At 36.0% G+C, this 24,146-nt stretch overlaps 6 protein-coding genes and 2 long non-coding RNA genes across 8 annotated transcripts; 2 read left to right on the top strand and 6 right to left on the bottom strand.

Moving 5' to 3' along the window:
* Positions 1-287: 287 nt before the first annotated feature.
* LOC9311629 (ABC transporter G family member 38) lies at positions 288-6,815 on the top strand. The gene is made up of 21 exons (XM_021025895.1): positions 288-911; positions 1,006-1,126; positions 1,280-1,368; positions 1,498-1,582; positions 1,683-1,842; positions 1,916-1,992; positions 2,067-2,211; positions 2,294-2,595; positions 2,683-3,281; positions 3,374-3,534; positions 3,617-3,720; positions 3,795-3,930; positions 4,020-4,133; positions 4,210-4,313; positions 4,387-4,719; positions 4,797-5,087; positions 5,163-5,246; positions 5,321-5,454; positions 5,532-5,931; positions 6,009-6,263; positions 6,386-6,815. Exons 1-21 carry the CDS (start codon positions 604-606, stop codon positions 6,641-6,643), a joined length of 4,260 nt encoding a protein of 1,419 aa, XP_020881554.1. The 5' UTR covers positions 288-603; the 3' UTR covers positions 6,644-6,815.
* A 123-nt stretch (positions 6,816-6,938) lies between these two features.
* Positions 6,939-9,194, bottom strand: LOC9311628 (probable 2,3-bisphosphoglycerate-independent phosphoglycerate mutase). Its single transcript, XM_002875514.2, has 6 exons — positions 9,087-9,194; positions 8,672-9,003; positions 8,440-8,585; positions 8,084-8,360; positions 7,717-7,989; positions 6,939-7,628 (listed from the first exon to the last, which is right to left on the bottom strand). The coding sequence occupies exons 2-6, from the start codon at positions 8,981-8,983 to the stop codon at positions 7,149-7,151; spliced, it is 1,488 nt and encodes a 495-aa protein (XP_002875560.1). The 5' UTR covers positions 8,984-9,003; positions 9,087-9,194; the 3' UTR covers positions 6,939-7,148.
* A 434-nt stretch (positions 9,195-9,628) lies between these two features.
* Positions 9,629-10,652, bottom strand: LOC110228762. Its single transcript, XM_021026984.1, has 3 exons — positions 10,221-10,652; positions 10,171-10,181; positions 9,629-9,747 (listed from the first exon to the last, which is right to left on the bottom strand). Exons 1-3 carry the CDS (start codon positions 10,567-10,569, stop codon positions 9,646-9,648), a joined length of 462 nt encoding a protein of 153 aa, XP_020882643.1. The 5' UTR covers positions 10,570-10,652; the 3' UTR covers positions 9,629-9,645.
* A 1,496-nt stretch (positions 10,653-12,148) lies between these two features.
* LOC110228763 (ATP-dependent DNA helicase PIF1-like) lies at positions 12,149-12,968 on the bottom strand (the record flags this gene model as incomplete). Its single annotated transcript, XM_021026986.1, has 1 exon — positions 12,149-12,968. A coding segment is annotated over one exon (573 nt), but the record flags the coding sequence as incomplete, so codon positions are not given.
* On the bottom strand, positions 12,954-14,053 carry LOC110228761 (ATP-dependent DNA helicase PIF2-like). Its single transcript, XM_021026983.1, has one exon. The coding sequence runs from the start codon at positions 14,031-14,033 to the stop codon at positions 13,029-13,031; it is 1,005 nt and encodes a 334-aa protein (XP_020882642.1). The 5' UTR covers positions 14,034-14,053; the 3' UTR covers positions 12,954-13,028.
* Positions 14,054-16,261: 2,208 nt separating this feature from the next.
* Positions 16,262-19,271, top strand: LOC110228765. Its single transcript, XR_002332296.1, has 2 exons — positions 16,262-16,345; positions 18,899-19,271. It is a non-coding gene; the product is annotated as an uncharacterized LOC110228765 (long non-coding RNA).
* Positions 16,625-18,990, bottom strand: LOC9313300 (replication protein A 70 kDa DNA-binding subunit B). The gene is made up of 8 exons (XM_021026982.1): positions 18,838-18,990; positions 18,484-18,748; positions 18,299-18,395; positions 18,091-18,215; positions 17,780-17,997; positions 17,526-17,698; positions 17,145-17,448; positions 16,625-17,051 (listed from the first exon to the last, which is right to left on the bottom strand). The coding sequence occupies exons 1-8, from the start codon at positions 18,976-18,978 to the stop codon at positions 16,737-16,739; spliced, it is 1,638 nt and encodes a 545-aa protein (XP_020882641.1). The 5' UTR covers positions 18,979-18,990; the 3' UTR covers positions 16,625-16,736.
* Positions 19,272-19,810: 539 nt separating the features above from the next.
* Positions 19,811-22,755, bottom strand: LOC110228764. The gene is made up of 4 exons (XR_002332295.1): positions 22,406-22,755; positions 22,158-22,255; positions 20,171-20,242; positions 19,811-20,031 (listed from the first exon to the last, which is right to left on the bottom strand). It is a non-coding gene; the product is annotated as an uncharacterized LOC110228764 (long non-coding RNA).
* Positions 22,756-24,146: the final 1,391 nt, after the last annotated feature.

Here is a 24,146-nt window from a genome sequence, read left to right as displayed (position 1 = left end):
GGCTACCACTCTGCCTATCCCGAGTTTGGAATGCCTTCCGACTAAGTGCCAGGGGGTAGTCAGGCCGCCTGCATTTCTGGCTACCAGGTAAACCAATTGGGCCAAGGCCCAACTGACAGACTTCCCAAACAAATGTGTTTTTGTTTCCAGGGAGAATCGAACTCAGGTTTGGGAGTTTCACCCTTTCCCAAAACTTCCTCTGCCACTAGATCACGGATGTTTGGGCAGCCTTACTCACATAAGCATTTATGCTAACTTTTCTTTTTCTTTCTCTATATGCATGCATATGTATGTCTGAATGCAGACAAGTGTATGACTTTGGTGATGTATAGAATCTGATTAAGATTTGAAAAAATTAATTTATTAGATATTGTCCAAATATAGGAATCGATGATCTATAGATATGGTCATAAATAGACATATATTACACTTGTCATCAGAATCCACACCTGTTTATTTTTTTCTTCAAAATTGTTGTATTCAATGTATCATAATATAATCAGGTGTCTATGATATTCAAGCTATTGTTGGCATCTATAACATCTCTAAGAAAATAGTTGAGAGAGGGAAAATAAACAAAGATTGAGCGAGAGAAAAGAAGCGATGGCACATTACAGAGCAAGCTCAGAGGTAGAGAACATGATGATCAGAGACAATAGTCGCCGGAGAAACCAAGAAGAAGACGAAGAGGAAGCCATGAAATTAGCGGCTATGGAGAAGTTGCAGCGTCTTCCAACGTACGACCGTGCGAGAAAGGCCGTGTTAAGAGGGATCACAGGAGGTTTCAAGGAGATTAACATGAAAGATATTGGCCTCGTGGAGAGAAGAGAGTTATTCGATAGAGTAATGACGATGGATGATGAAGATTGGCATGGAGAGTATCTACGGAGGCTAAAGAGTCGTTTCGATAGGTAAAAATTCGTAGCATTTAAACTTCTTATGTGTAAGACTGTAAATCTGTTAGATTTTAAACTTTTTTTGGTATTTTTGTCACCAAAAACTCAGAGTCTCTCTGAATCTGCCAACAATAGAAGTCCGATTTGAGGATTTAAACGTGACTGCCGAAGCCTATGAGGGAAGCAAAGCTGTTCCCACTGTCTTGAACTCATACGTCAACGTTGTAAAAGTATCATCTCGTTTCTCATTCGATTTCTTATACAACAAGGAATCAATATTTGTGTCTTCATTAGGTTTCTTGCATAGGAAGAAATCTATTTGCAGAGCCACTTATTTTTCCCTCTCTGATCTCACCTAATAGTCTAATTTTCTATTAAAAAAGGGTATTGGAACTAAAATCAGAGTTCTTCCGGTTTTGAAAAAGAGAGTATCCATTCTTAAGGATGTTAGTGGAATCATCAAGCCCGGCAGGTTCATCAACTATCCCTAGCTCTCTGTTCTTTCATTTTTGTTTCGACTCTAAAGTGTGGCAGTAAGTACAAAGACTAGATAGGATTTGCACCAATGCAAAAATTCTCATATTATTTCTTCTTACTACAGATTGACTCTACTTTTGGGACCACCGGGCTCTGGAAAATCGACACTACTAAAAGCATTGTCTGGAAAGACAGAAGCTGGACTAAAAGTAAAATATACACTTCAATATTTGAAAGATAAAACAAAAAATGCTTTGATTGGTTATATTATTTGATGCAATTGATAAGACTGTGTTGTTGAATGGTTAGTCTACAGGGAAAGTGACATACAATGGTCATGAACTGCATGAGTTTGTGCCTGAAAGAACTGCGGGCTACATCGACCAATATGATGTTCACTTGCCGGACTTAACAGTTCGAGAAACATTAAAGTTTTCCGCAAAATGTCAAGGAGTTGGCACAGGCTATGGTATGAAAGATAATCCTATTTATTCTATAAGGATCACTCTAAACTAATTATTCTCATGGATGGTTGAGAGCAGATATGCTTGCGGAATTACTGAGACGGGAGAAAGAGTTGAATATCAAGCCGGATCCTTATCTCGATGCGTTAATGAAGGTACCAAGAGAGATCATTAGTAAGAGAAGTTAAAAAGGAATTTGATCTTTATAATGTTGTGATATTGTTTATAGGCCTCGGTTATGAAAGGGCACAAGGAGTATGTGGTTACAGATTACGTTTTAAAAGTCTTAGGACTTGAGATTTGTGCTGATACGATAGTTGGGAATCATATGAAAAGAGGCATCTCTGGTGGGCAAAAGAAACGCGTAACGACTGGTACTAATGTAGAATTCTTACTATTATTTTGTTCGCCGGTATTTGAAATGTTTTCTTAATGTCATTTAGTTTTTGGGTGTAGGTGAGATGTTGGTCGGGCCAGTCGGAGCTTTTTTCATGGACAACATATCAGATGGTTTAGATAGCTCGACGACGTTTCAGATTGTCAAGAGCATCAAGCAAATGATCCATGTTTTCGATAAAACCGCTCTTATTTCTCTTCTCCAGCCTCCTCCGGAGACATTCGAGCTCTTCGATGATGTCATCATTCTTGGAGAAGGCCACATTGTTTACCAAGGCCCTCGGGAAGACGTCCTCGAGTTTTTCGAATCTATGGGGTTTAAGTGTCCTGAAAGAAAAGGGATTGCTGATTACTTGCAAGAAGTGAGTTCTCCAACAACATTCTTGTTTTTTCATAACACATTTTCATTACTTTTCATTGTACTGATCAATACTACAATATTCAATTAGATTTTGTCCAGAAAAGATCAAGAACAATATTGGGCTAATCCAGAGCTGCCATATCGTTATGTTCCCGCAAAACAATTCGAGGAAGGCTTCAAAATGCACCATTTCGGGAGCACAATGCGGTCTCAGCTTGCAACGCCATTTGTTCGATGGAAGAATCACAGAGCAGCCCTAACAAGGACTAAATATGGAGCTAGCAAGTTGGAGCTACTAAAGGCATGCTTAGAACGAGAAAGTATTCTAATGAAGAGGAACTTACGCACTTTCGTCTTGAAGTCACTTCAGCTGATTTTCAATGCCTTTCTAATCGGAGTTGTGTTTTGCCAACAAAAGAAATATCCCAGCACGGTAGAGGATGGAATCATCTACATGGGAGCTATCTATTTGGAAGTTCAAATGATTGTATTCTCGGGGTTCTTCGAACTTCCGATGACTATTGATAAGCTTCCAGTGTTCTACAAGCAACGTCATTTCAGCTTTTACCCGTCATGGGCATTCTCATTACCAACGTCAATCATCACCTTCCCTTTATCCTTCGTTGAAGTCTTCATTGTGGTCTTAATAACTTATTTCACCATTGGATATGATCAAACCGTCTCATCGTAAGCTTCTCTTAACATTCCAAAAAAAATTCTTTGGTCTACTTAATTACTATTATAAGTATATATGTGTGTATGTGTTTTTGTTATTATAGGTTCCTTAAACATTATTTAGTTCTAGCATTGTGCGGACAAATGTCGTATGGACTTTTTCGGTGTATCGCTGCAGTGACTCGAAATCATGTGGTTTCAAACACAATGGGATGTCTTGCTGTGATGTGGCTGATGACATTCAGCGGATATGTGTTGTCCCGAAGTAAGTTTTAAGGACGCTGTTGTTGGCCAGATTCATTGTAAATTTATGATCCATCAAATTAGTGACGAATTGTGTTGCACAGATCAAGTGCATAAGTGGTTGACATGGGCGTATTGGACATCACCAATGATGTATATTCAGACAGCTATTTCGGTTAACGAATTCCGCAGCGAGTCCTGGAAAGATGTAATTTCTTGGAAACTCTCTCTTATGTACACATTTGTGGATTCAAAACTTCACCAGTGGTGTACGATTTGCAGGGTCTAGGAGTAGCGGTCTTGAAATCGCGAGGATTTTTTGTAGAAACTTACTGGTATTGGATTGGACTTTTAGCATTGATCCTATCCACAATCTTGTCCAACATTATTACATCTTTGTGTCTAGCTTTTCTTAAACGTGAGTGTCCTCACTTACTCTTCCTACATCTATGAATTAGATAAAATACTATACATCCTTTAAACGTAACTTTTTTTTTACTCTTGTAGAATATGGAATATCTAAGGCTGCGGTGTTACCGGATGAATGCGAAGAAGCTAATAGCAACAATATGATAACAGGCATAGACTATACAAGAACTACGATGCAACCATTCGTTGACAGTAAGGCCTAGAATATCTCTCTCTTTTCATCTCCTTTAAAAAACTCATGATCCCAAAAATGGCATAAATTATATAGGAGCGGTAACAACAAGAACTTGCAACGACAAAAAACTGCGTATACCTTTCAAGCCTCTATACATGACGTTTGAGAACATCACATATTCTGTTGATACTCCAAAGGTATGCGAATGACATTTTCAATGAGAGTAGAGTGTTTGGGCTAGAAGTTTTTTTAAAAAAGAGAATTTTGTAGGAGATGAAAGAAAAGGGCATAAGAGAAGATAAACTAGTACTATTGAATGGATTAAGTGGTGCTTTTAGACCAGGGGTTCTTACTGCACTTATGGGCGTGAGTGGCGCGGGAAAAACTACTTTGATGGATGTTTTAGCCGGGCGTAAGAACACAGGATACATTCAAGGGAAAATCCATGTTTCTGGATTTCCTAAAAAGCAGAACAGCTTTGCCCGTGTTTCGGGTTATTGTGAACAATCTGACATCCATTCCCCTCTTTTAACTGTCTATGAGTCTCTTCTTTATTCGGCATGGTTGAGGTTGCCCCCTGATATTGACACACATACTCGAGAGGTTTGTGTTTTTTAATATACGATTGTCGATAACCGTTATAAGATTCAAGAAACCATATAACTAACAGAGATGTGCAGCTCTTTATTGAAGAGGTAATGGAATTGATAGAGTTGAAACCATTGAGGGAGATGTTGGTAGGATATGTGGGAATTAGTGGGCTTTCGACGGAGCAAAGAAAAAGAATGACAATCGCAGTAGAGCTTGTAGCCAATCCTTCTATTCTTTTCATGGATGAGCCAACATCCGGCTTGGATGCAAGAGCTGCCGCGATTGTCATGAGAACCGTTAGAAACACTGTTGACACTGGAAGAACGGTTGTATGCACCATTCACCAGCCGAGTATCGATATTTTTGAATCCTTTGATGAGGTAACTAAGCATTATTTTTTTTTCTATTTATATATCTTCTACCTTTAGCTATGCACATAACTTTCATTTCTATAGCTTTTCTTGTTGGCAAGAGGAGGAGAAGAGATCTATGTTGGTCCAATTGGACACCATTCCTCTCAACTAATCACATATTTTGAGGTAAGAGAGAATAAGTGAAGTTATTGGCTCAACACCATCTCATTCCTCACAATAACAGAACGAGATATTTCTAGGAAATAAGAGGAGTAGGAAAAATAAAGGAAGGTTACAATCCAGCAACATGGGCTCTTGAAGTGACAACAATGGCACAAGAAGATGTTCTAGGTGTCAGATTTTCTCAAGTATACAAAAACTCAAACCTCTATAGGTAATTTGAGTTACAAGTAAGAATTCATAGAAACACTAATTGAACAATCTCACAAATATTTGTTTGTGTGGATACAGGAGAAACAAAGATCTTATTAAGGAGCTGAACATGGTTCCCTCTCATGCACAAGACATTCATTTCTCAACAAAATATTCACAATCATATCTCTCTCAATTCCAAGCTTGCTTGTGGAAGCAACACAAATCATATTGGAGAAATGTTCCTTATAACGCGGTGCGTCTCAGTTTCGGGGCTGCTGTTGGAATCATGTATGGAATAATCTTTTGGAGCCTCGGAAAAAGAAAAGGAACAAGACAAGATATCTTCAACAGTGTAGGCGCTATGTCAACTGTTGTTGGCTTCTTAAGCTCACAAAGTGCTGCTACTATACGTCCTGTCGCAATCGCTGAACGTACAGTTTTCTACCGAGAAAACGGTGCTGGGATGTACTCAGCTCTACCCTATGCATTTTCACAAGTATTTCATTTTCTATGTACCAATTAATCCTATCATACGTTTTGGTTTATAAACTTAAAAATTAAACCATTTTGAAGGTGATAATCGAGATTCCATATACAATGGCTCAAGCTTGCATCTATGGAGTTATTGTCTATGGGATGATAGGATACGAATGGACTGCTTCCAAGTTTTTTTTGAACATATTCTTTACCTTCATCAGCATCCTCTACTCTATATACACTGGTATTATGGTCATTTCCGTAAGTCCTAATCAAGAAATCGCTTCGATACTCAATGGTGTCATATCCACATCGTGGAACGTCTTTTCAGGATTCACCATTCCTCGTCCCGTAAGTAACCAACTCTATAGAGCCTCTTTCTAAATTTTGTAACAAAACATTACAATTAATCAAGTATAGTAGTTTCAGCTTGGCTATGAATGCTTATAATTAAAGGGATATTAACTTTGCAGAGAATGCATGTATGGTTGAGATGGTTCACCTACGTGTGTCCAGGGTGGTGGGGGTTGTACGGATTGACGATAGCTCAATACGGAGATGTAGAAACGAGGCTCGATACGGGTGAGACGGTTGTTGAGTTCATGAAGAATTATTATGGTTATGAATACAACTTCTTGTGGGTTGTCTCACTTACCCTCATTGCTTTCTCTTTGTTTTTTGTATTTATTTATGCTTTCTCTGTTAAGATTCTGAATTTCCAGAAGAGGTGAGAAAATTTGTGAACACCAATATCTCATTTATCAACTTGTTTGATGATAAATTTGTTACGAAAACTAGGTTGGTGTTACGGCAGAAACGAAAATTGAAAGTTGTGGGCTTGGTAATGTACTAATGTGTTATGTGTATGTGGAGTGGAGTTTAACAAACTCTCTCTTAACCTCACTTGAAACTGTCTTAACACTCATGAATTCATTAAACTAACTTATAGAATGTGACTGCAAGTAACTAAAGAGTCCGGTAATTTTACTATCCCAGATTCAAGTAAATAAATCGAGATTGCGGGTATTCGCCAAAACGGAACACCGTTACCATTGCGATAAAGGGTTACCAATCAAAGTAGAAGAAAAAAACAATCAAACTAAACCAAAAGAAGCGGATTAGACATTTTTTCCAACTTTAAACGACAATAACTAAACCTAAATTGTCAGAGTTTGGTATTTTTATTACACTTCCAGAATCCAAGTTCTCAAAGAAAAATGCAAAAGTTTACGAAATTCATACCTCTAGTTTAAGAAACTTAGTGATGACTCCCATCATTTCACCGCCATGGAAACGGCCAAGACATCCTCTTGCAGCTGCAATCTCATTCAACTCTGCAACTGAATCTCCACCAATTGCCGGAGGAGTTTCCCTCCTCCCATTGTCTTCCTCTTGTTTGGTGACATCTTCACTTGATTCCACAACTGTTGGAAGTGGAAAAGGGTCCAAAGATGTCTCTAATAAGGCTGATTCTCCTCCAACCGCGCTCACAAAGTCACTTAATCGACACATTGTGAATGGGACAGGCTCAAAGCTGTGGTCCCCATACTCAACAGGAGTTGAATGATCACCGGTCACACACAAGAAATACTGGTAATTTGTAGAAGATTCAGCTTGCCATAAAAGCTTAGCAAGCTGACGAATTGCCTTATCAACAGCTTCTAAACCTCGAACTTTGAACATTGTCGCCTTGTCATGACCAGCATCATCTATAGCCTGCAAGAATATAAAAATTTGGTCGAAAATCAGAATGGAAACTTTGATGTTTTCTGTTAAAAGACAGAAAAAAAAAAAAAGTTGCAACCTTTATGTGAAGGAACCCGAAATCATAACCATCAGACCTTCCTGGTTTGTGCCCGTCCTCTCCCGGTACAAAAACATTTGGGCAGGGATTCAAAGGAGCTGAGAGCGCATTGGCTATAGCAATTGCTTTCGATGTCAGAAGCGTCCGGTAATCTCCAGTGGCTCCTGGAGCTTCTAGAATGTCAATACCGAGAGACATACCAAGTCCAGCTATAATCTTTGTTGGTGCTACCATACACGGCCACAAACCGTGCTTCTCTTGAAAAGGAGGTACCTAAATACACAAAACCCGTAACACAGATGTACATGAAGCAATTATATTCATTAAAATCATTTCTACGAGGCAAGTAAAGTACTGAAACACAGACCTCGATTCGAATACCACAGCCACGTAAAAGAACAAGATTCGCAATATTCTTGCCTTGTGCAGCTCTCTCTGCATTAATCGGGTGAGAAACAAGAATGTGCGATATCTCTCTTGATAACTCGTTAACAACTTTAGCAGTGTGATTAGCTTCTTCTGATTCATCCAAAGGTTTAGCCTCAAGAAGCAAACGATTATCTTTCAATTGATCAGTTCCAGATATATTCCCACTAAGTCTTGGCCCCTTTACAACCACACCACACCTATGCTCCGTCGCATATCTATCGGTAAAAAAAACAAACTTAAGCAAAAACCCCAAGCCACCCAAAATCATAAACACTAAGAAAAACATTTTGCAACCTGACTCTCACTTCATACTCAGGGAAAGATTGAAGTTTCATTCCATCAAGAGCTGCACAAAGTATAGGACCTTCTTCTTCGAAATGTCGATCAGCTCTTCTACTAACAACAACTCCAGATTTCTCATCCAAAGTTGCAAAATTAGACTACATAGACAAAAACAATCCTCACAATGTCAAACAAAACCATTGAATGTACACAAAACAAGAAGATAACAAAAAAAAGCACAAACCTTGAAAGCTATATCACCAGGTGACATAGCTAATCCTGCACCCATAGACTCAAACGCACCACGACCTCTATAATACACTCTTGGATCATAACCCATAAGAGAAAGATGAGCAGTGTCACTACCACAACCTAAACCAACTTCTACAGGATCCATTAAACCATTGATTCCAGCTGAAGCAATTGCGTCAAGATTAGGTATGTTTGCTTCTTGTAATGGAGTTTTGTAACCTAACTTCGGTATTGATACATCTCCTAAACCATCGATTAGGACAAAAGCTACTCTCTTTTTGACTTCTACATGTTCTTGTTCCATTTTTTGTTCAAATGGGTAATCTAGAAAACGAAAAAAGGAAGAGACTTTAAGAATTCAACATCATATAATCTGATCGGAATTTCTCAAATTCGAACTTGCTTACCTGAGAAACAGAGAAATGATCTTCAATTCAAAGAATGTAATTCTCGAGCATCAATGACAGAATCTTATAAAAGGGAGACGAAATAAAGACTTTAAGAACAAAGTGAGAGAAAATGTATTAATAAAAAAATATGTGGGTTTCTTGAATAGTGAAGAAACCCTCTCCGTCAATGTACCTTATATAAGAGATTTTGGAGAGAGTTTCTTCACTATTCAAGAAACTCACACAATTAAATAATTATATTTTTGTTGTCCCAATGTTAAGATACTTGGTTAAAAAACCATCATTCGGGTTGCTCTAAGAGCATCTCCAACCATGGGATATTAAGTTGGGGTTCTTTAGAATTTTTTAATATTGATTTTGAAAAAATTAAACTTAAGAGTTTGTTTAAGAATTTTAAATTTTGTATGTGTCCAATGGTAGCATCTTAAGTTGGGGCTCTTACAAAAAAAAAATATAAATATTCTTAATTTTAGAAAATTTAATAATTATTAAAATTCATAAAATTTATAACATACATGACATAAAATTTTAGACATACATAACAAAATATTTGATTTCAATTTGGTCTAAATTTTTGCCAAATATGCTCAACCAAATCCGACTTCACTTGTTGATGCATTGTTCGATCACGAAGTCGAGCTCGAGTGGCCATCATATTTCCGAGATTTGAAGCCATTTCTGTAGAATAGTTGAAATCTACTTGTGAACCGCTTGTTGATCCCGCTTGTGTGAATTCGTCCACTTCAAACTGAGTGTACCCATCTCGTTCGTCTTCTACGATCATATTATAAAGTATTATACATGTTCGCATAATATTTCCAATTATTACCTTATCCCATTTAAGAGCTGGATTTTTGATAATTGCAAAGCGAGCTTGCAAAACTCCAAAAGCACGCTCGACATCTTTCCGACAAGCTTCTTGATGTGTTGCAAATAAAGATGCTTTCGGACCTTGTGGAATTGAAATAGATTGGATAAATGTAGCCCATTTTGGATAAATTCCATCGGTGAGATAGTAAGCCAAATGATAATCGCGTCCGTTCACTACGTATTCCACATTTGGAGCTTGACCTTGTAATATATCATCAAATACTGGAGAACGATCAAGAACATTGATATCGTTTAATGTACCTGGAGGTCCAAAAAATGCATGCCATATCCAAAGATCTTGTGAAGCTACAGCCTCTATAACGATCGTCGGTTTTCCAGATCCACGCGTATATTGCCCTTTCCAAGAGGTGGGACAATTTTTCCATTCCCAATGCATACAATCGATGCTTCCTATCATCCCGGGAAATCCGCGTCTCTCTCCGATACGGAGTAGTCGGATAAGATCTTCTTGTGTAGGTCTTCTTAAGTACTCATCTCCGAACAAATTAGTGATTCCTTCAACAAAATTTTCCAAGCATGACATTGCAGTGCTTTCTCCAAGCCGGAGGTATTCGTCACACGCATCGGCCGCACATCCATATGCTCGCATACGAATTGCTGCTGTAACTTTTTGTAGTGGAGAGAGACCGAACCTTCCGGTAGCATCTGGTCTTTGTTGAAAAAATGAAACTTCATCGGCCGCCGTTTCTAGGACCGACCGACGCCTCACCTGCACTGGTACCTACGTAGTGTCGGTCGCACATTCAACATAGCGTTCGGACTCATGTGCCTTCCAGAACCAGGGGGTCTTCGAGCATGCTGCGTACGATTAGCCAGCCTTGCGGCGGCAAAAGGAATAAAGGAAGATTCCGATATTCGCATAGGTATTGAAGCGGGGATCTGAACAGCTAGCTTCCCCTCAAATGGGAGCCGTTTAGCTCGATTCCCTGTTTGAATGGTTAGAAAGGCCAAAGGGAAGTCCTTTCTAACTAGTGCATTTCTTAGAGAGAGTTCCTGCTTTCTCAGCCCCGTTCGGTCCTTGGATAAATGACCTGTAGTTGTTTAGGTCTGACAAGGGTTTGTTCATTCGAAAACGGCGTCGGAATATATAAGGAGGAAATGTTGGTTTTCCCTGAAATAATCGTGAACTAACTGGATGTGTCCTTGTTCATGCTCTCTTTCAATATACGCTCGCTTTTTCTTTGACGTGGTTGATTTACGACGAGCACCATGATTATCGAAATAAGTATCAAAGCCTTGATCAAAAAATTCTTCAAAAGATTCTTCAAACGAATCATCAAAATTATTAGAAGAAGATGCCATTTTCTTTAACAAAAGAAACTAGGATTTAACCTGCGGTATCCCGCGGGCGTAGATTTTGTGCGGTTTTCTTATTAAGTAGTTGATTATGTTTTATGTTCAACTGGTATAAACTTGGTTTTTAAATTAAATCATTTTTAACTAATAAGTGGTATTTTAATTGGTTGGTTGTTATGTAATACTTAGAAGAATGTGATTTAATATATTTAAATAGGTGTATTAATTATAAAATGGGTTTGTAATGTTAATATAAGTAAAAGTAGATATTAAAATGTGAAATAGTAAAAGTGGTGTAATTGTTTTTGTGATTATAAGTGTTCTTTTACTATATAGTTTTGAAGAGAATTTGTTTTTAGCATAACAAAGATTCTAACATTTATTAAAAATTTTTAAAAAATTGAAGATAAAGTAAACAAATAAAATTAAAATTATGTTTTTTTAAAAATTAAAGACACATAAGTTGTGTATTTAAATAAATTAAAAAAAACAAAAAAAAAAAAAAAAAAAACATATGAGAACGATGATTCTCGTTCTCCACCGAGAGTTAACACCCATTGACACGCTTAAGCTTTACCGATGATACCGAAGAAGCTGATAATCAGATCATAAGCTCACATCTCTGCGCCAATTCTTCTTATGATGTAAGCTTCATTCTAATTCAATTGAATTGTTTCAAGATAATTTAGATTCTGTGATCAATTACCTTTTTCATATAGGATTCGGATAAAGCACTTGAGATGATGAATTTGTTTCTGTTAGAAATCTGGGAGAGGGGATCAGTGAAGAACAGAGGATGAATGAAACCATTTGCAGATCAAATTTTGCAAATCGACAACACTTAAAGCAATTGTCATTTCTATAAGGTTAGTTTTGGATCTGTTTTTTCAGTTGTAGACACAAATTGAAGTTGTTGTTTGTCTCAATCGGAGTTATAATTGAACTAAGGTTTCTTGATTTTGTTGTCTAGAAATGAACTCTTAAACTTACACTACTGTAGTTGCAGAGAGTCTGATTATGTTTGGATTAAAATGACTATGGAAAGGAACTTGCTGTTCTAAAAAACAATACAAAACATCTACAAAGTTAAATAACAGAAGCAAAAAAACTAAAACTATCCTAATTCCTTAGGTTCTGAAAGATCTCTTTGAAGACGACATTCATTGTTTGACTCTGAGTTTTTCCTTCTTTATCCACAATAAGAACTTTCAAACCTTTTTTGGAAGTGACTCTTGATAAGGCAACATACAGCTGGCCATGAGAAAATACTGGTCTAGGAAGATAAATCCCTACCTCTTTAAGTGATTGTCCCTGGCTTTTGTTTATTGTCATTGCAAAAGCCACAGATATTGGAAACTGTCTTCTCCTCATGCGAAAAGGCAATTTGGTATCTGAAGGTGATATCTGAGATTTAGGGATTATCACTTTGTCTCCGATTCTATCTCCAGTAATCACTTTGGCTTCAAGTATATGATTACCCATCTGCGTTATCTGCAATCTAGTACCATTACATAGACCATTTTTTGGATCAATATTCCTCAGTAACATAACCGGTGCACCAATCTTGAGACTGAGACTGTGATTTGGCAAACCAGAAAGCTTGATACTATTGAGGAAATCAGGTGTGAAGACATGATTGTTCAATGAAGCACCATCCTGAGGATCAATATCGTCTGCACTTAAATAAGTCATTGCTTCACCTGTTTAGGGAAAATTTGTTAGATAAGTTTCTTATACATATACAGTTAAAGATTATAGTATTAAAACGTAATTCTTACCATTAAGTTTCTCAAGCATGATGTCGTTGATGGTGTTGACATCACTATTTCTTGGACACAATATAGCTCTCTCTTGAAAGAATTTAGGATCATTATTAGGCTGCAACAAATCCAATTCTCCGTAAACTGCTTTGATAATAGCTTCAATAGGATCATTTACATCTTTAATCAGTAAATCTTCTGGAATATCTATGAGAACTTCACCATCATTAGGCTCTGAAACTCTACCATCACCAACGGCCAAGAGCCAATCAGAAAACTCTTTAATTTTCTCTGCCTCATCTTTATCCAAATCATTAGCCATAAGACGCATGTTCTTTGTCAAAGTGAGGACCTTGCAGTGTTCCCAGAGATAAGATGAATTTAATGCAGCTAAAACAATCTCTGCCCTACCAGCACCATGTATTACAGGGAGTACTTGTCTGAAATCACCTCCGAAAACAACAACTTTACCACCAAATGGCTTTCCATCGACATTTCCAATAACATCATTTAGACTTCTATCCAATGACTCAAAACAATAACGACTCATCATAGGAGCTTCATCCCATATGATAAGAGATGCTTCCTTAAGCATATTAGCAAGGTCTGAGTTAGGCACGATATGACATGTTGTGAAATCATCAGGATGAATAGGGATGCCAAACCTAGAATGTGCAGTTCTACCACCTTCTAACAACAAAGAAGCAATCCCGCTAGACGCAACATTGACAGAAATCAAACCCCTCATTCGAACTGCGGCAGATAGAGTTTTCCACATAAAAGTTTTACCGGTTCCCCCAAATCCATAAACAAAGAAGACACCTCCACTGTTTTCTAAAACAGCACCAATGATCTCATCATAAATGCCTTTTTGCTCAGAAGTCATCTTATTAACCCACTCATCATGGTCTTCTCGCAACTTATCACGGTTATAATTTTTCTCTTCTGTAATGAAACGGTTTGAATGATCTATACCTTCTTGAGTAGGTTTAGGCATGTCTTTGAAGTCTGTCAGAGTACTCCCATTACACAACAGCAAATAGTAAAACAAAAAGTTTTAGAAAATAGCTTGAATCTATCATGATATAGATAGAAGTATACGTAATAAATCAAAGTTTGACTTATTACATATGAACCCGGGTTACCAAATGTTTGCATAAACAAAAACAAAAGAGTTCAATACTGAAACTGAAATACGAAAACATAAAACAGAACATAATTAAACATAGGTCCTCCACCAAACAGCAATGAACATCTACTGGTTCTCTGCAACCACCTCCATCATGACATTGTCATCGTCAGCTCTTTGCATCTCCATGAAATCATGACTGTGTAAATTCCACAAAGAGTGAGTGTAGAAACACAACAAAAGAAGGTAGTTTTTTGAATCATAAGCTAGAATTGAATCTTACATGTATCTTGGGACATCTACATCCGGAAACCTTGGGTTTAGGTAGATCTGGGAACAACCATGTTCACTCATTAAAACATTTGAACCTATATTCATGGATGAAAGTGCAGTATAGTTAATAACAAATATAGACAGAAGTACTCTGTTTAGACTGAGCAATACTCTTTTAGACTGAATAAAACCGCTAACTTGATACCTTTATATAAAAACACAAACACAAACACAAACAATAGATATGAACTGTAAGGAAAACCAAAACAAAACCAATAGAACAAAACAAATTTCCCGGATTTAAAAAAACAGAAGCAAATGTTGAAACTGTTGCCTTAAACCACTTATTAAAAACACAACTCCAAAAAGACAAAACATTGTTGGATGTCAACTACTTCATATTCTTGTTCTTCTGCTTAATATCATAACCCTTGAACTATAGACAAAACAAATTATCCTCATGAAAGTTGTATAGAAAAACTTACCAAAAACCTCTGTGATTCTCCAACCTCGGAGAACAGCGACTATAGGTTGGTAGTTGTAAGTAATCTTACTAATCTGTTGAGCATATTTGTTTACAAACAACTCACAGCACCTACCAACAGCACAGCACTTGATCTCCAAACCCCTATAGTATGTTTGAACAAAACTTTTATGTAAAAAAAGAATTTCAAATGATATGAAAATAACAACAATGGATTTTACAAACTTAATTGAAGTCAAACTTACTCATAGTCCACTAACTTGAAAGCCACATATCTTGACTCATAATCTGTCCCTCCATTCTGACAGACATAAGGAAACCGTTTGATGGTAGTCACAGCCTTGACAACACCAATAGCATCTAAGGACATGATATTAAGATAAAAAAGAGTTCAGTAAGGTTTTTATAATCTAAAACTGTCTAACATTAAAAAATCTCTTACCAGTCACAAACTCTTTTTCCTCTTCCTGTGCAAATTCAACAGTTTGTGGGAAAACAAAATCAAAAAAACTGTAAGGACATTTTACAGTAATAGGCCACATGGTAGTGTCTGCGATGCATTTGATTTCGACTGGGAAGCAAGAATATTTGGTTTTCTTCTCATCAGGGCGCACAACCTCAAAGTCAGACATGCGATACCATAACCCTGGTTTCAATACAGCCAGGAAATTCCAGTGGTAATGGCGATTTGGAATGGTTGCATCGATCCTGTTTCCCTTTTGAAATCAAAAATTTTGGCATGAGTTTTAGCAAAACAAAGAAACATTCTATAAAAAAGAGCAAGAAACGTATAAGTCATAGAATTTTATACCTTCTCGTCAGCCAATATCATTTTGATCTCTGTCCTCCAAGAAGAAGTAGGTTCTTTCCATAAACTTAAGATCTTCACATGCACCAACCATCTAGTTGAATGAACATTCAAATCAGAAAGATAATGATGAGGTTCCATACGTTACAGCAACTTTTAGAATTGCGGAAAATGTTTTTAGATTTAGGGTTTCCCTGTGACTAATTCTGTGGAGATCTTGTTATATATTTATGAAGAGAAGTTCCTTAGCAGTTATATGAAACGTTTAAGCCTAAAAAAACAATAAAAGTTCAATATTATCTATAAGTGATGATTACATATGGACTGACATTAGCATTGAAAATGGAAACGTAATAATAACAATGATTTGATAGATTTAGAGTTTCCATACTTCTCTCACCGGTAAGATTTTAATTCTTTAAACCGTATATTTGTTATTATTTTTCTGAAATATTAATATATTTACTCTTTGTGTATTTGGTAAGAGGAGAATATTTGTATCTTACTCCTGGTCCAATAAACCGTAAAAATTACATATTTGATTCATTTTGACAGGATTAGGTGCATTAACCTTATGGTGCAGTTGGAAAATACATGCTGAAGAATACCATAAAAGTAAGTCTTTTTTTACTATACGTGAATGTTTAGCTTCTTGGAACATATCTTATACATCATATATCGAATTAAGATGAAGAATTCAACTTAAAAACTTAAAGAACCAATAGGGAAAAAAACAAATGAAAAAACTTATACAATTAAGAAAAAGTTTTTAGAGAAATATCAAACCAACATAATAAGAACACTGATGTATGTTTTCCAGTGATTAAAGAAACATTTAAAGAAACATTAAACAACAGATATTAACTGTAATAAAAACCAATAGAAAAATCAATAAAACCAAATAACATTCCAAATTTTAGAAAACAGAAGCAAATGTGTAAACTGCTAACATAAACCATTTATTGAAAACACAAATCTAAAAAGAAAAAACATTGTTGGATGTCAACTACTTCATATTCTTGTTCTTCTGCTTAACATCAGAACCCTTGAGCTTGTCCAAATTGACTTTGTCTTCATCAGTGTTCTCTTCATGCTGCTTCAGAGCAACACACTCGAGCTTGACTCCATCGACTTTATCTTCATTAGTCTTCACACCCTTCTCTTGCTTTATCTTCACAACGTTGATTGACTCAAGACAAAGTTTCTTAGTTGTAGAGGAATTATCAGCTGGTGACAGAGAACTGTCACTACTCCTCTTAGAAGATGGAGTAGTAGTCTCTGAAGGCTCTCCAGAGTAGGTAAGCAGCAGGCTCCCCTGAGTCTAAAACATAATAAGATTAGGATTATTGATATATCGAATTCTTCTCAAATCATAGGGGGTAGGACCTCAGACAAAATTTATAATATTCCATACCTGATCAATTGAATCATCTGGTAGATCTTCCTCTCCAACACAATCATTAGCAAGAACTCTGGATACCTTATAAGTATCCAGTCCATTCCACACATTTTCATTCTCCACACAGACCAGATACTGGTATGTCTTACCAGTCAAATGTCTGATCGCATCAGGTAGGTTCTCTGGGTCCTCAAACTCATCGAACGATCCATCAAGGAGACTGTTTGCTGGACAGCCAACAATCTCAGAAGCCATACTATCAAAAAGCATCAGCTTCATCTCACCAGTTGAATCCATTACTTTAACATGTAGCTTGTACCTGTTGAGTTCATCGTTACAATTAGACATTTCAGTAACAAATAAATCATTAATATATCAGTAGATTATGAACCATACCTTGCAACCACATTGCACACAGGTGATCGGCAAGAGTCACACCAGAATTGTGGCTTGAGAGAAGTTGTGACAACCTTAGACACTTTCTTATTGCATTTCCTACAGGCAATATAATACCACGACCAATCTCTGTCAATATCATATATTGTACAGAGCACCTTAACCCTCCCAGTCTGAAAATAGGAACATTTAAAAGTTGGTTAGAATAAACTATGCAATCAAATTAGAATGTAATAGAAAAAAAGAACTATTACATCAAACATCTCAGCGACTTCTTTGATGGTCTTCTTAGGAAACTGAAGATAGAAATCCCCTGTAGTCAGCTCGATCATTTCCTGCTTTGGTTTAGACTCAAGAAGAGTAAGAGCAAGCCCATCTTTTGGTAAACTTTCTTTGAAGGCAACAATCTCAGGGATGTCTGGATTGATCAAGATCTGAGATGTATTGAAAGCATTGGAGATACTCCTTACATCTAGAAAGCAAAACATAAAGAAAGTGTCAGCAGCTCAATTTTTAAAAGATTTAAAAAAACTATAAGTATGATATTAATACCAAAACAAAATACCTTTGTAAGTCTTGATCTTAGCATATCTCACCAAACATATGACCATCTCACCAGCAGAAGCTTCACAGGCAGAGAAAACTTGTTCTGCAAATGAACCCCATAGAGTACAGGGTAGCCTTTCATCCCTAAATATTGTAATAGCAATATTAGATTCAAAAATAAGACATATTTAATTTTAATGCCGACAGAACTAATGAATGAAACTTACGTATGATCCCTCAGTTCAAAATCAATCTTTTTAGTAGGTTTATTTTGCACGTCGATAGTCTCCATTTCACCAACATTCACGATTTGACCGACAACATCTTGAACCAAAAGAGAATATCAAAACGTCAATATATATTGCATAAAGGATTAGATAAAAATGAAAATATAGCTAATATGAAAATGTACCAATCAAGTAGTTCTGGTTGAGACCAGCAGTTAAAACATCATTGAAAGGAGTCAATGACAGGTAATAAGAATCAGACAATGGATCCATCCTCACAACTCTTGTTTGCGCCATGAAGCCCATTTTGTAACGATGATCAGTTGCTTTGAACTGACCAGTTGAATAAGTCAATCCAAAGTTTTCAATAGCCTTCCACTCTCCTGGAACCATGAGCTTCTCAAAACGGTTGAGATGCTCTCTCTTCACAGACGCATGGATCTTCTTGCCCTACCATAGAAATAGAAATATATTAGTATATCATTAGACAACTTATTTTAATATATTGAACTAATATAGACATGTCAAAGAATTCTTACTTTGACATCAGACAGAACCATGTCGAAAGTCTCACCAAACTTTGTGGTAAATGTCTTCCAGGTATGAAGGACACGGACCTGAACTCTCCAAGTGGTTTTGTATGGTTTGATGTCATCGAGGTAAGCAATTGCTTGAGCCATTTGTGATATCTAAATAAGAAGGATGCTAAGGTTAGAGGAATTTGAGTGATGGATTGGAAATGAGAATGACGTTGATATTTATAGCATTCTAGGATGCTAGGGTTTTTGGCTCCAATAATTTTAAAATCTAGGAGAATATCTTGGAGACAAAGCATAAAATCAAAGATACTATTAACAAAATATATTCGAATTTGGAATAGAATTGAATGATTGGCTATATTTAGATAAATGATGAATATTGTAGAGTTGGTTATGGTTAGGATTATATTTATGAGAGATAGTAATTACGATTTTTTTGGGATTAGGCAATATATGATCGAATTTGTAGTTATTATGAGAGATAATTACATTGAATTTGCAGTTATTATGATCGAATATGCTCATATTTAGATACCAAAAATGAACTAAATTTACAAAATAATTTGAACGGCTTAGATTGACTTATGTGGATGCTAAACCCGATTAAGAACTTGACTATGTGATTAAGAGTTAATTACTCCTAACCCACCCGAGTATTAACACGCGGATCTCTTAAAGTTTAATGAAACTTTATGACCAAAATGCCCTTGTCGATTTTGATTAACAAAGAACAAAATCCAAAATTGAAATTGAAATTGAGGCTAAATTTGACCATTTTTCAATTTGTACTTCCCTTTTAATAATAAGGGGATAATGTATTGGAGAAAAGGAAAAGTTTGTTTGTGGAAAGAAAAATGTATATGTAATAAAGAAGAGTGATTACTCAAAGAGAGAGACGTTTTGTGGTGAGAGAATTTTTGTTTTTTGTAGTGAGAGAATTGTTGGTGTTTTTTGTAGTGAGATCCTTGTTGTATATATAGAGAAAATTTTGCCTTGTTGGTTGAATGAGAGAAAGCTACAAACTCATACAAAACAAAAAAAAATTCACATGGAAATATTGTTTTGTGGTCTACAATAAATCATACAAAAGTGTCATAAAGAAGAATATGATTTGTGGTGTCGGCACAAAAAACCAAATGCTGTCTTGATGTCGGCACAAGTGGTATCTTCACAACTACTGATGTCTTCCACAACCTGCAAAAAGAAAATAGAATCAAACACTTTAATTAGATTCAAGTGTGGTATAGTCTAAATTTCAATCTCTTTAATAATTCAAAGCCTCCAACTTAGGTATGCATTCTAGTTCTCTTAATATTCATCAACAACATATTACCTGACTGTAAATGAACCTCGTCAATGTTTGGCATCCAAGAATGGTCGGTGTGTCCCTAATCAATCGTATCTCCTTATGACAATAACAAACAACATAAATATTCATGGTTAAGACTTGTACGAACTAGTATAGCTAGATTCTGGCCAAATTTAAAGGATAAACGTTTGAAACATTAACTGAATCATACATTAACTGAATCATACATTAACTGAAGCAAATAAAGGAAAAACATTAACTGAAGCAAATAAACTGAAGCAAATAAAGCAAAGATAGAACATGAAACATTAACTAAACCAGAACAAAGGAAAAACATTCAAGGCTTAGACAACAGCTCAGTTATGAGCTGGTGCTTTAAAGCAGTTTCAATATCACTCAGCGGCTCTGTTTTGCCAAGTAGCTCTTTCAACAACTGCTTATTGGTACACTTATCTTTGGCAGCAATATCCTTTTGCTTAATCTCCCACATTTGCTGAAACTCAACCACAACCTTCCCATCTCCTTCTACAGTGGAAGCTTTAGCCTTTGCTTTAGCCTTTGCTGCCTTAACTCCCATAGGACGAGCCATAGCTGAATCATCTCCTTGGCTTTGTGTGTTTGAGCCTGAAGACTTTGTAGAACCCTCACAAAACTTCCTTCTTTTCGCCACTCCGGTTTCTTCTTTTTGACACCATTTCTGATCGTGTCTAAGCTCTCTCCAGGCATGAACCATCATGAACTTCTTATTCAGATCATTGAAGTAAATCTCATGTGCAAGCTTCATGACATCATTGTCATTTTGGCCACTGGGATTTCTGAAGTAATGCTGCATCATAGCATCCAACAAACTTACAGACATTCTTATTAATCTTACCCCATCTTTGCTTACAATGATCAGCTTCTCTAACTTGCTTTCCCTTTAGCTTCGGACTTGATGCAACATAAGCTGCTATCTTTTTCCAAAAAGCTTCAATTCTTTGCTCATTGGCAACAATTGGATCCTTGCTTGTGTTTAGCCAAGCGCTTATGAGCACAACATCTTCTTCTGGGGTCCATTTCTTTTGTGATTTACGATCTTTAGCTTGGACTGGCACTTCTGATTCACCAAGATTTGATCTTGGTGAAAGACTCTCATGAAGACTTGGTTCAGGTCTGTGGGTTCCAGTTTGACTTTGTAGGAGGTCCAAGAAGCCAGAAGAGTGATAAAATGGATCCATTTCCTAGTCTCTGGGTGGTAAAAGGACAAGGCAAGAATGTGTTGTAGAAAAAAGAGTGGTAAAAGCAAAAGGAAAGAGAAGTGGTGTCGCAAGCTTCTGGTTTTTTGTGGGCTTTGTTAAGATATAGATTTAGGCTTAATATAGATTTAAGTTAGACCAGCAAGTTGTGGTTAACAGTCAGTATCAAACTAATGACTTTACCTAACATCAGACTACTAATAGCATTGAACACAAAGAGCATAAACATTAAGCAATCAATAAGTGTGATGTTGACAACCTAATCAACATCTCACTTGCATTTATCACAAAACAGACAATAAGCATTCAAGGAGTTGTTAAAAAAAAACAAGCATTCAAGGCAAGAGGTGAAGTCTCACCTAATATCTATAGAACAAGTGTTTCTCAAGATTCAAGTGTGGTGTTGCTGCAAATGCAATTATGAACTTCCCTAACGCCTTAAGAGTTTTAAAAGTGTATAATTGTGTTCTGTTTTGGTAAAAGATTATCTCTATGTAATAATTAGACATAAACATCAAAAACCCTATAATTGTGTTCTGTTTTGATTATTCAATTGAATTTGCTTTTCAGACAGGAGAGATTCAATTCAACAAGGCATCTAATTGTCTCACAAATCAATACCAACGTAGAAAATTTGTATGTAATCAATTGGCATGAGCAAATTATACATAGAAAAGTTCAGAATTTGATTACTAATTCAAGTTTCGAACTTTGATTCAAACGAATCCGAACAGAACAAAGAGATTTTGATACGGAAACAAAGAAGAAGAAGAAACCTGATTTAGAATTAAAGAGAGAGGATGCTGCGAGAGCTAATCTCCCACAAATCGCAGCCTCCATTGTTGAATGGATGCTTCTCAGTTCTCTAAAGTCTCTACAAAACACAATATACAAATGACCTGCTTATTGATTCAAAAACCCCAAATTTAACTAATATCGAAGAACCCTAATTTTCTCAGAAAATCAAGTAACCCTAAATACTAAATAAACTTAAGAATTTGTACCATGAGAACTAGAATCGTACCAGGACAAAGATATTTGTGAAGAACACTTGCGATTTGGTGAAGAAACCCTATGGTTTGGTGATTTCAAAGCTCCGATTGCTCCTCTGGAACTTGCCAATTAGCTTCGCCAATCATACCCGATGCTGATACTTGTGGAGATAATGAGATGGGTGAATAAAGCCCTCAGATTTGTTACCGATTGCTTTAGATTTGAACGAAATCGGATGAGATTTCGATCTCGGCGAGAAAGCAGTGCATAAGAAAAACTCCAAGTCTCCAAGAAAAGAAAGAGAAACACGACATTTTTTTTTCCGTTTCATAAAACATCCATCGACCAATTACAAACTGCCACGACACCAACTCTTATGGGCTCTTTAACTTCCCGTTTAAGACTCGTTTCTTTACATAACCATGGTTTATTTTTGATCCATTAATTGTAAAGAACCCCATGTAAGACCCACCGTTGAGGATGGTCTAATAGAGATGAACCCAAACTGAATCGGAACAAAAAATTGACCGGTTTAGATCGAACCAGCTTTCCAAGAGTTGGCGACTGGGTTTGGAACTTTTGATTATATGGATATAGTTGATGGACCATTAGCCCATTACCAAGTCTAAAGTAGCTTATTTTTCAAATCCTTATTCTAGGTCCATAACTATTTTTTGGGTAATTAAGATATATAGTTATATTTTTCTTAATTGAATATCATCATATAGTTTTCTTTGTTATTCTAAACTATCTCTATTTTATACTCCCTCTGTTCCAAAATATAGAATTTTCTCAGATTTCTATGCAAATATTCAATTTATTAAAACAATTTTGGTCAAACAATTTTAAAATTCTAAATTCTACTCCATCGTTATTAGTATTGTGTCTCTTAACATTCTTAATTATCCCTTCTATTTAATGTGTTTAATTAATGAGTTATTTTGTGTTAAAATTTTCCTTAATAAGCGTGCTTTTAACCCAAAAATTCTATATTTTGGAACAGAGGGAGTATAGTTTTAGTTAGGATAATATCCTCATAAAGTTGTAAAAGCTAATATATTAATGTATGACTAATCCCCTAAAAAAATCAGTTACCCGATTACGCTCCGCCTAATCCGAATACTTTCCACCTAATCCGATTACTCCCGCCTAATTTTACATATTCCGATTATTTTTAAATCGCAAGTATAAAAAAAAAATTATTTTTGTTATTCAATCATTTAAATTGGGAGTTTGTGATGTTTTACAATAACTTATGTTCAAATTTTAATAAAAATCATTAAAATTTATCTCAAAAATACAGTTTTATGTGTTTACTGCAATTTTGAAAATAATATTGGATTAATATGTTTTAAAAATATTAAAATAACGCTAAAACTAATTCCCGATTAATCTCCGATTTTAATCCAATTTTCCGATTAATCGCTAGGCCCATACCGAATGTCCGACTAGCGTCTAGCGATTTTTGAAACAAGGTGTGTATCCATTAATCTTTTACTCAACGTTGTAATTAGTATAGGAACAAATAAATTGAAAATTTCTGCAAGAAAATAGAAAAGTTTTATGTAAATGGAGGGACAGTGACCCATAGATTATGACTAGATTCATGAGAATCTCGCTTTAATTCACAATAATATCCTCGTCGTAATTAGAGAAAACTTGCATGTCCTCACAAGTTGCGCCACTCATTCTCCACTAAACATTTGTTGACCTATGACCTACACAAACACTTTTATATCTTTCAATATAATTGGTTGGCCAATTTTTGAATT

The sequence above is a fragment of the Arabidopsis lyrata genome (assembly GCF_000004255.2).
Source record: "Arabidopsis lyrata subsp. lyrata unplaced genomic scaffold ARALYscaffold_5, whole genome shotgun sequence".
NCBI classification, from domain to species: Eukaryota; Viridiplantae; Streptophyta; class Magnoliopsida; order Brassicales; family Brassicaceae; genus Arabidopsis; species Arabidopsis lyrata.
Note: the sequence above shows the minus strand (reverse complement) of the source record. Positions and strands in the feature narration are given on the sequence as shown.

Excerpts from the sequence above, each read along its gene's own strand:
- LOC9313300 (XM_021026982.1), bottom strand. The coding sequence starts at position 18,978 with ATGGCTCAAGCAATTGCTTACCTCGATGACATCAAACCATACAAAACC. Across the intron at positions 17,998-18,090 it reads TAAGATCAAGACTTACAAAG|ATGTAAGGAGTATCTCCAAT; the intron begins GTATTTTGTTTT and ends TTTGCTTTCTAG. Across the intron at positions 17,449-17,525 it reads GTGTGCAATGTGGTTGCAAG|GTACAAGCTACATGTTAAAG; the intron begins GTATGGTTCATA and ends TGAACTCAACAG.
- LOC9311629 (XM_021025895.1), top strand. The coding sequence starts at position 604 with ATGGCACATTACAGAGCAAGCTCAGAGGTAGAGAACATGATGATCAGA. Across the intron at positions 1,127-1,279 it reads CATACGTCAACGTTGTAAAA|GGTATTGGAACTAAAATCAG; the intron begins GTATCATCTCGT and ends CTATTAAAAAAG. Across the intron at positions 1,583-1,682 it reads AGACAGAAGCTGGACTAAAA|TCTACAGGGAAAGTGACATA; the intron begins GTAAAATATACA and ends TTGAATGGTTAG.
- LOC110228761 (XM_021026983.1), bottom strand. The coding sequence starts at position 14,033 with ATGCCTAAACCTACTCAAGAAGGTATAGATCATTCAAACCGTTTCATT.
- LOC9311628 (XM_002875514.2), bottom strand. The coding sequence starts at position 8,983 with ATGGAACAAGAACATGTAGAAGTCAAAAAGAGAGTAGCTTTTGTCCTA. Across the intron at positions 8,586-8,671 it reads CTGGTGATATAGCTTTCAAG|TCTAATTTTGCAACTTTGGA; the intron begins GTTTGTGCTTTT and ends TTGTCTATGTAG. Across the intron at positions 7,629-7,716 it reads TCGGGTTCCTTCACATAAAG|GCTATAGATGATGCTGGTCA; the intron begins GTTGCAACTTTT and ends ATATTCTTGCAG.
- LOC110228762 (XM_021026984.1), bottom strand. The coding sequence starts at position 10,569 with ATGCGAGCATATGGATGTGCGGCCGATGCGTGTGACGAATACCTCCGG.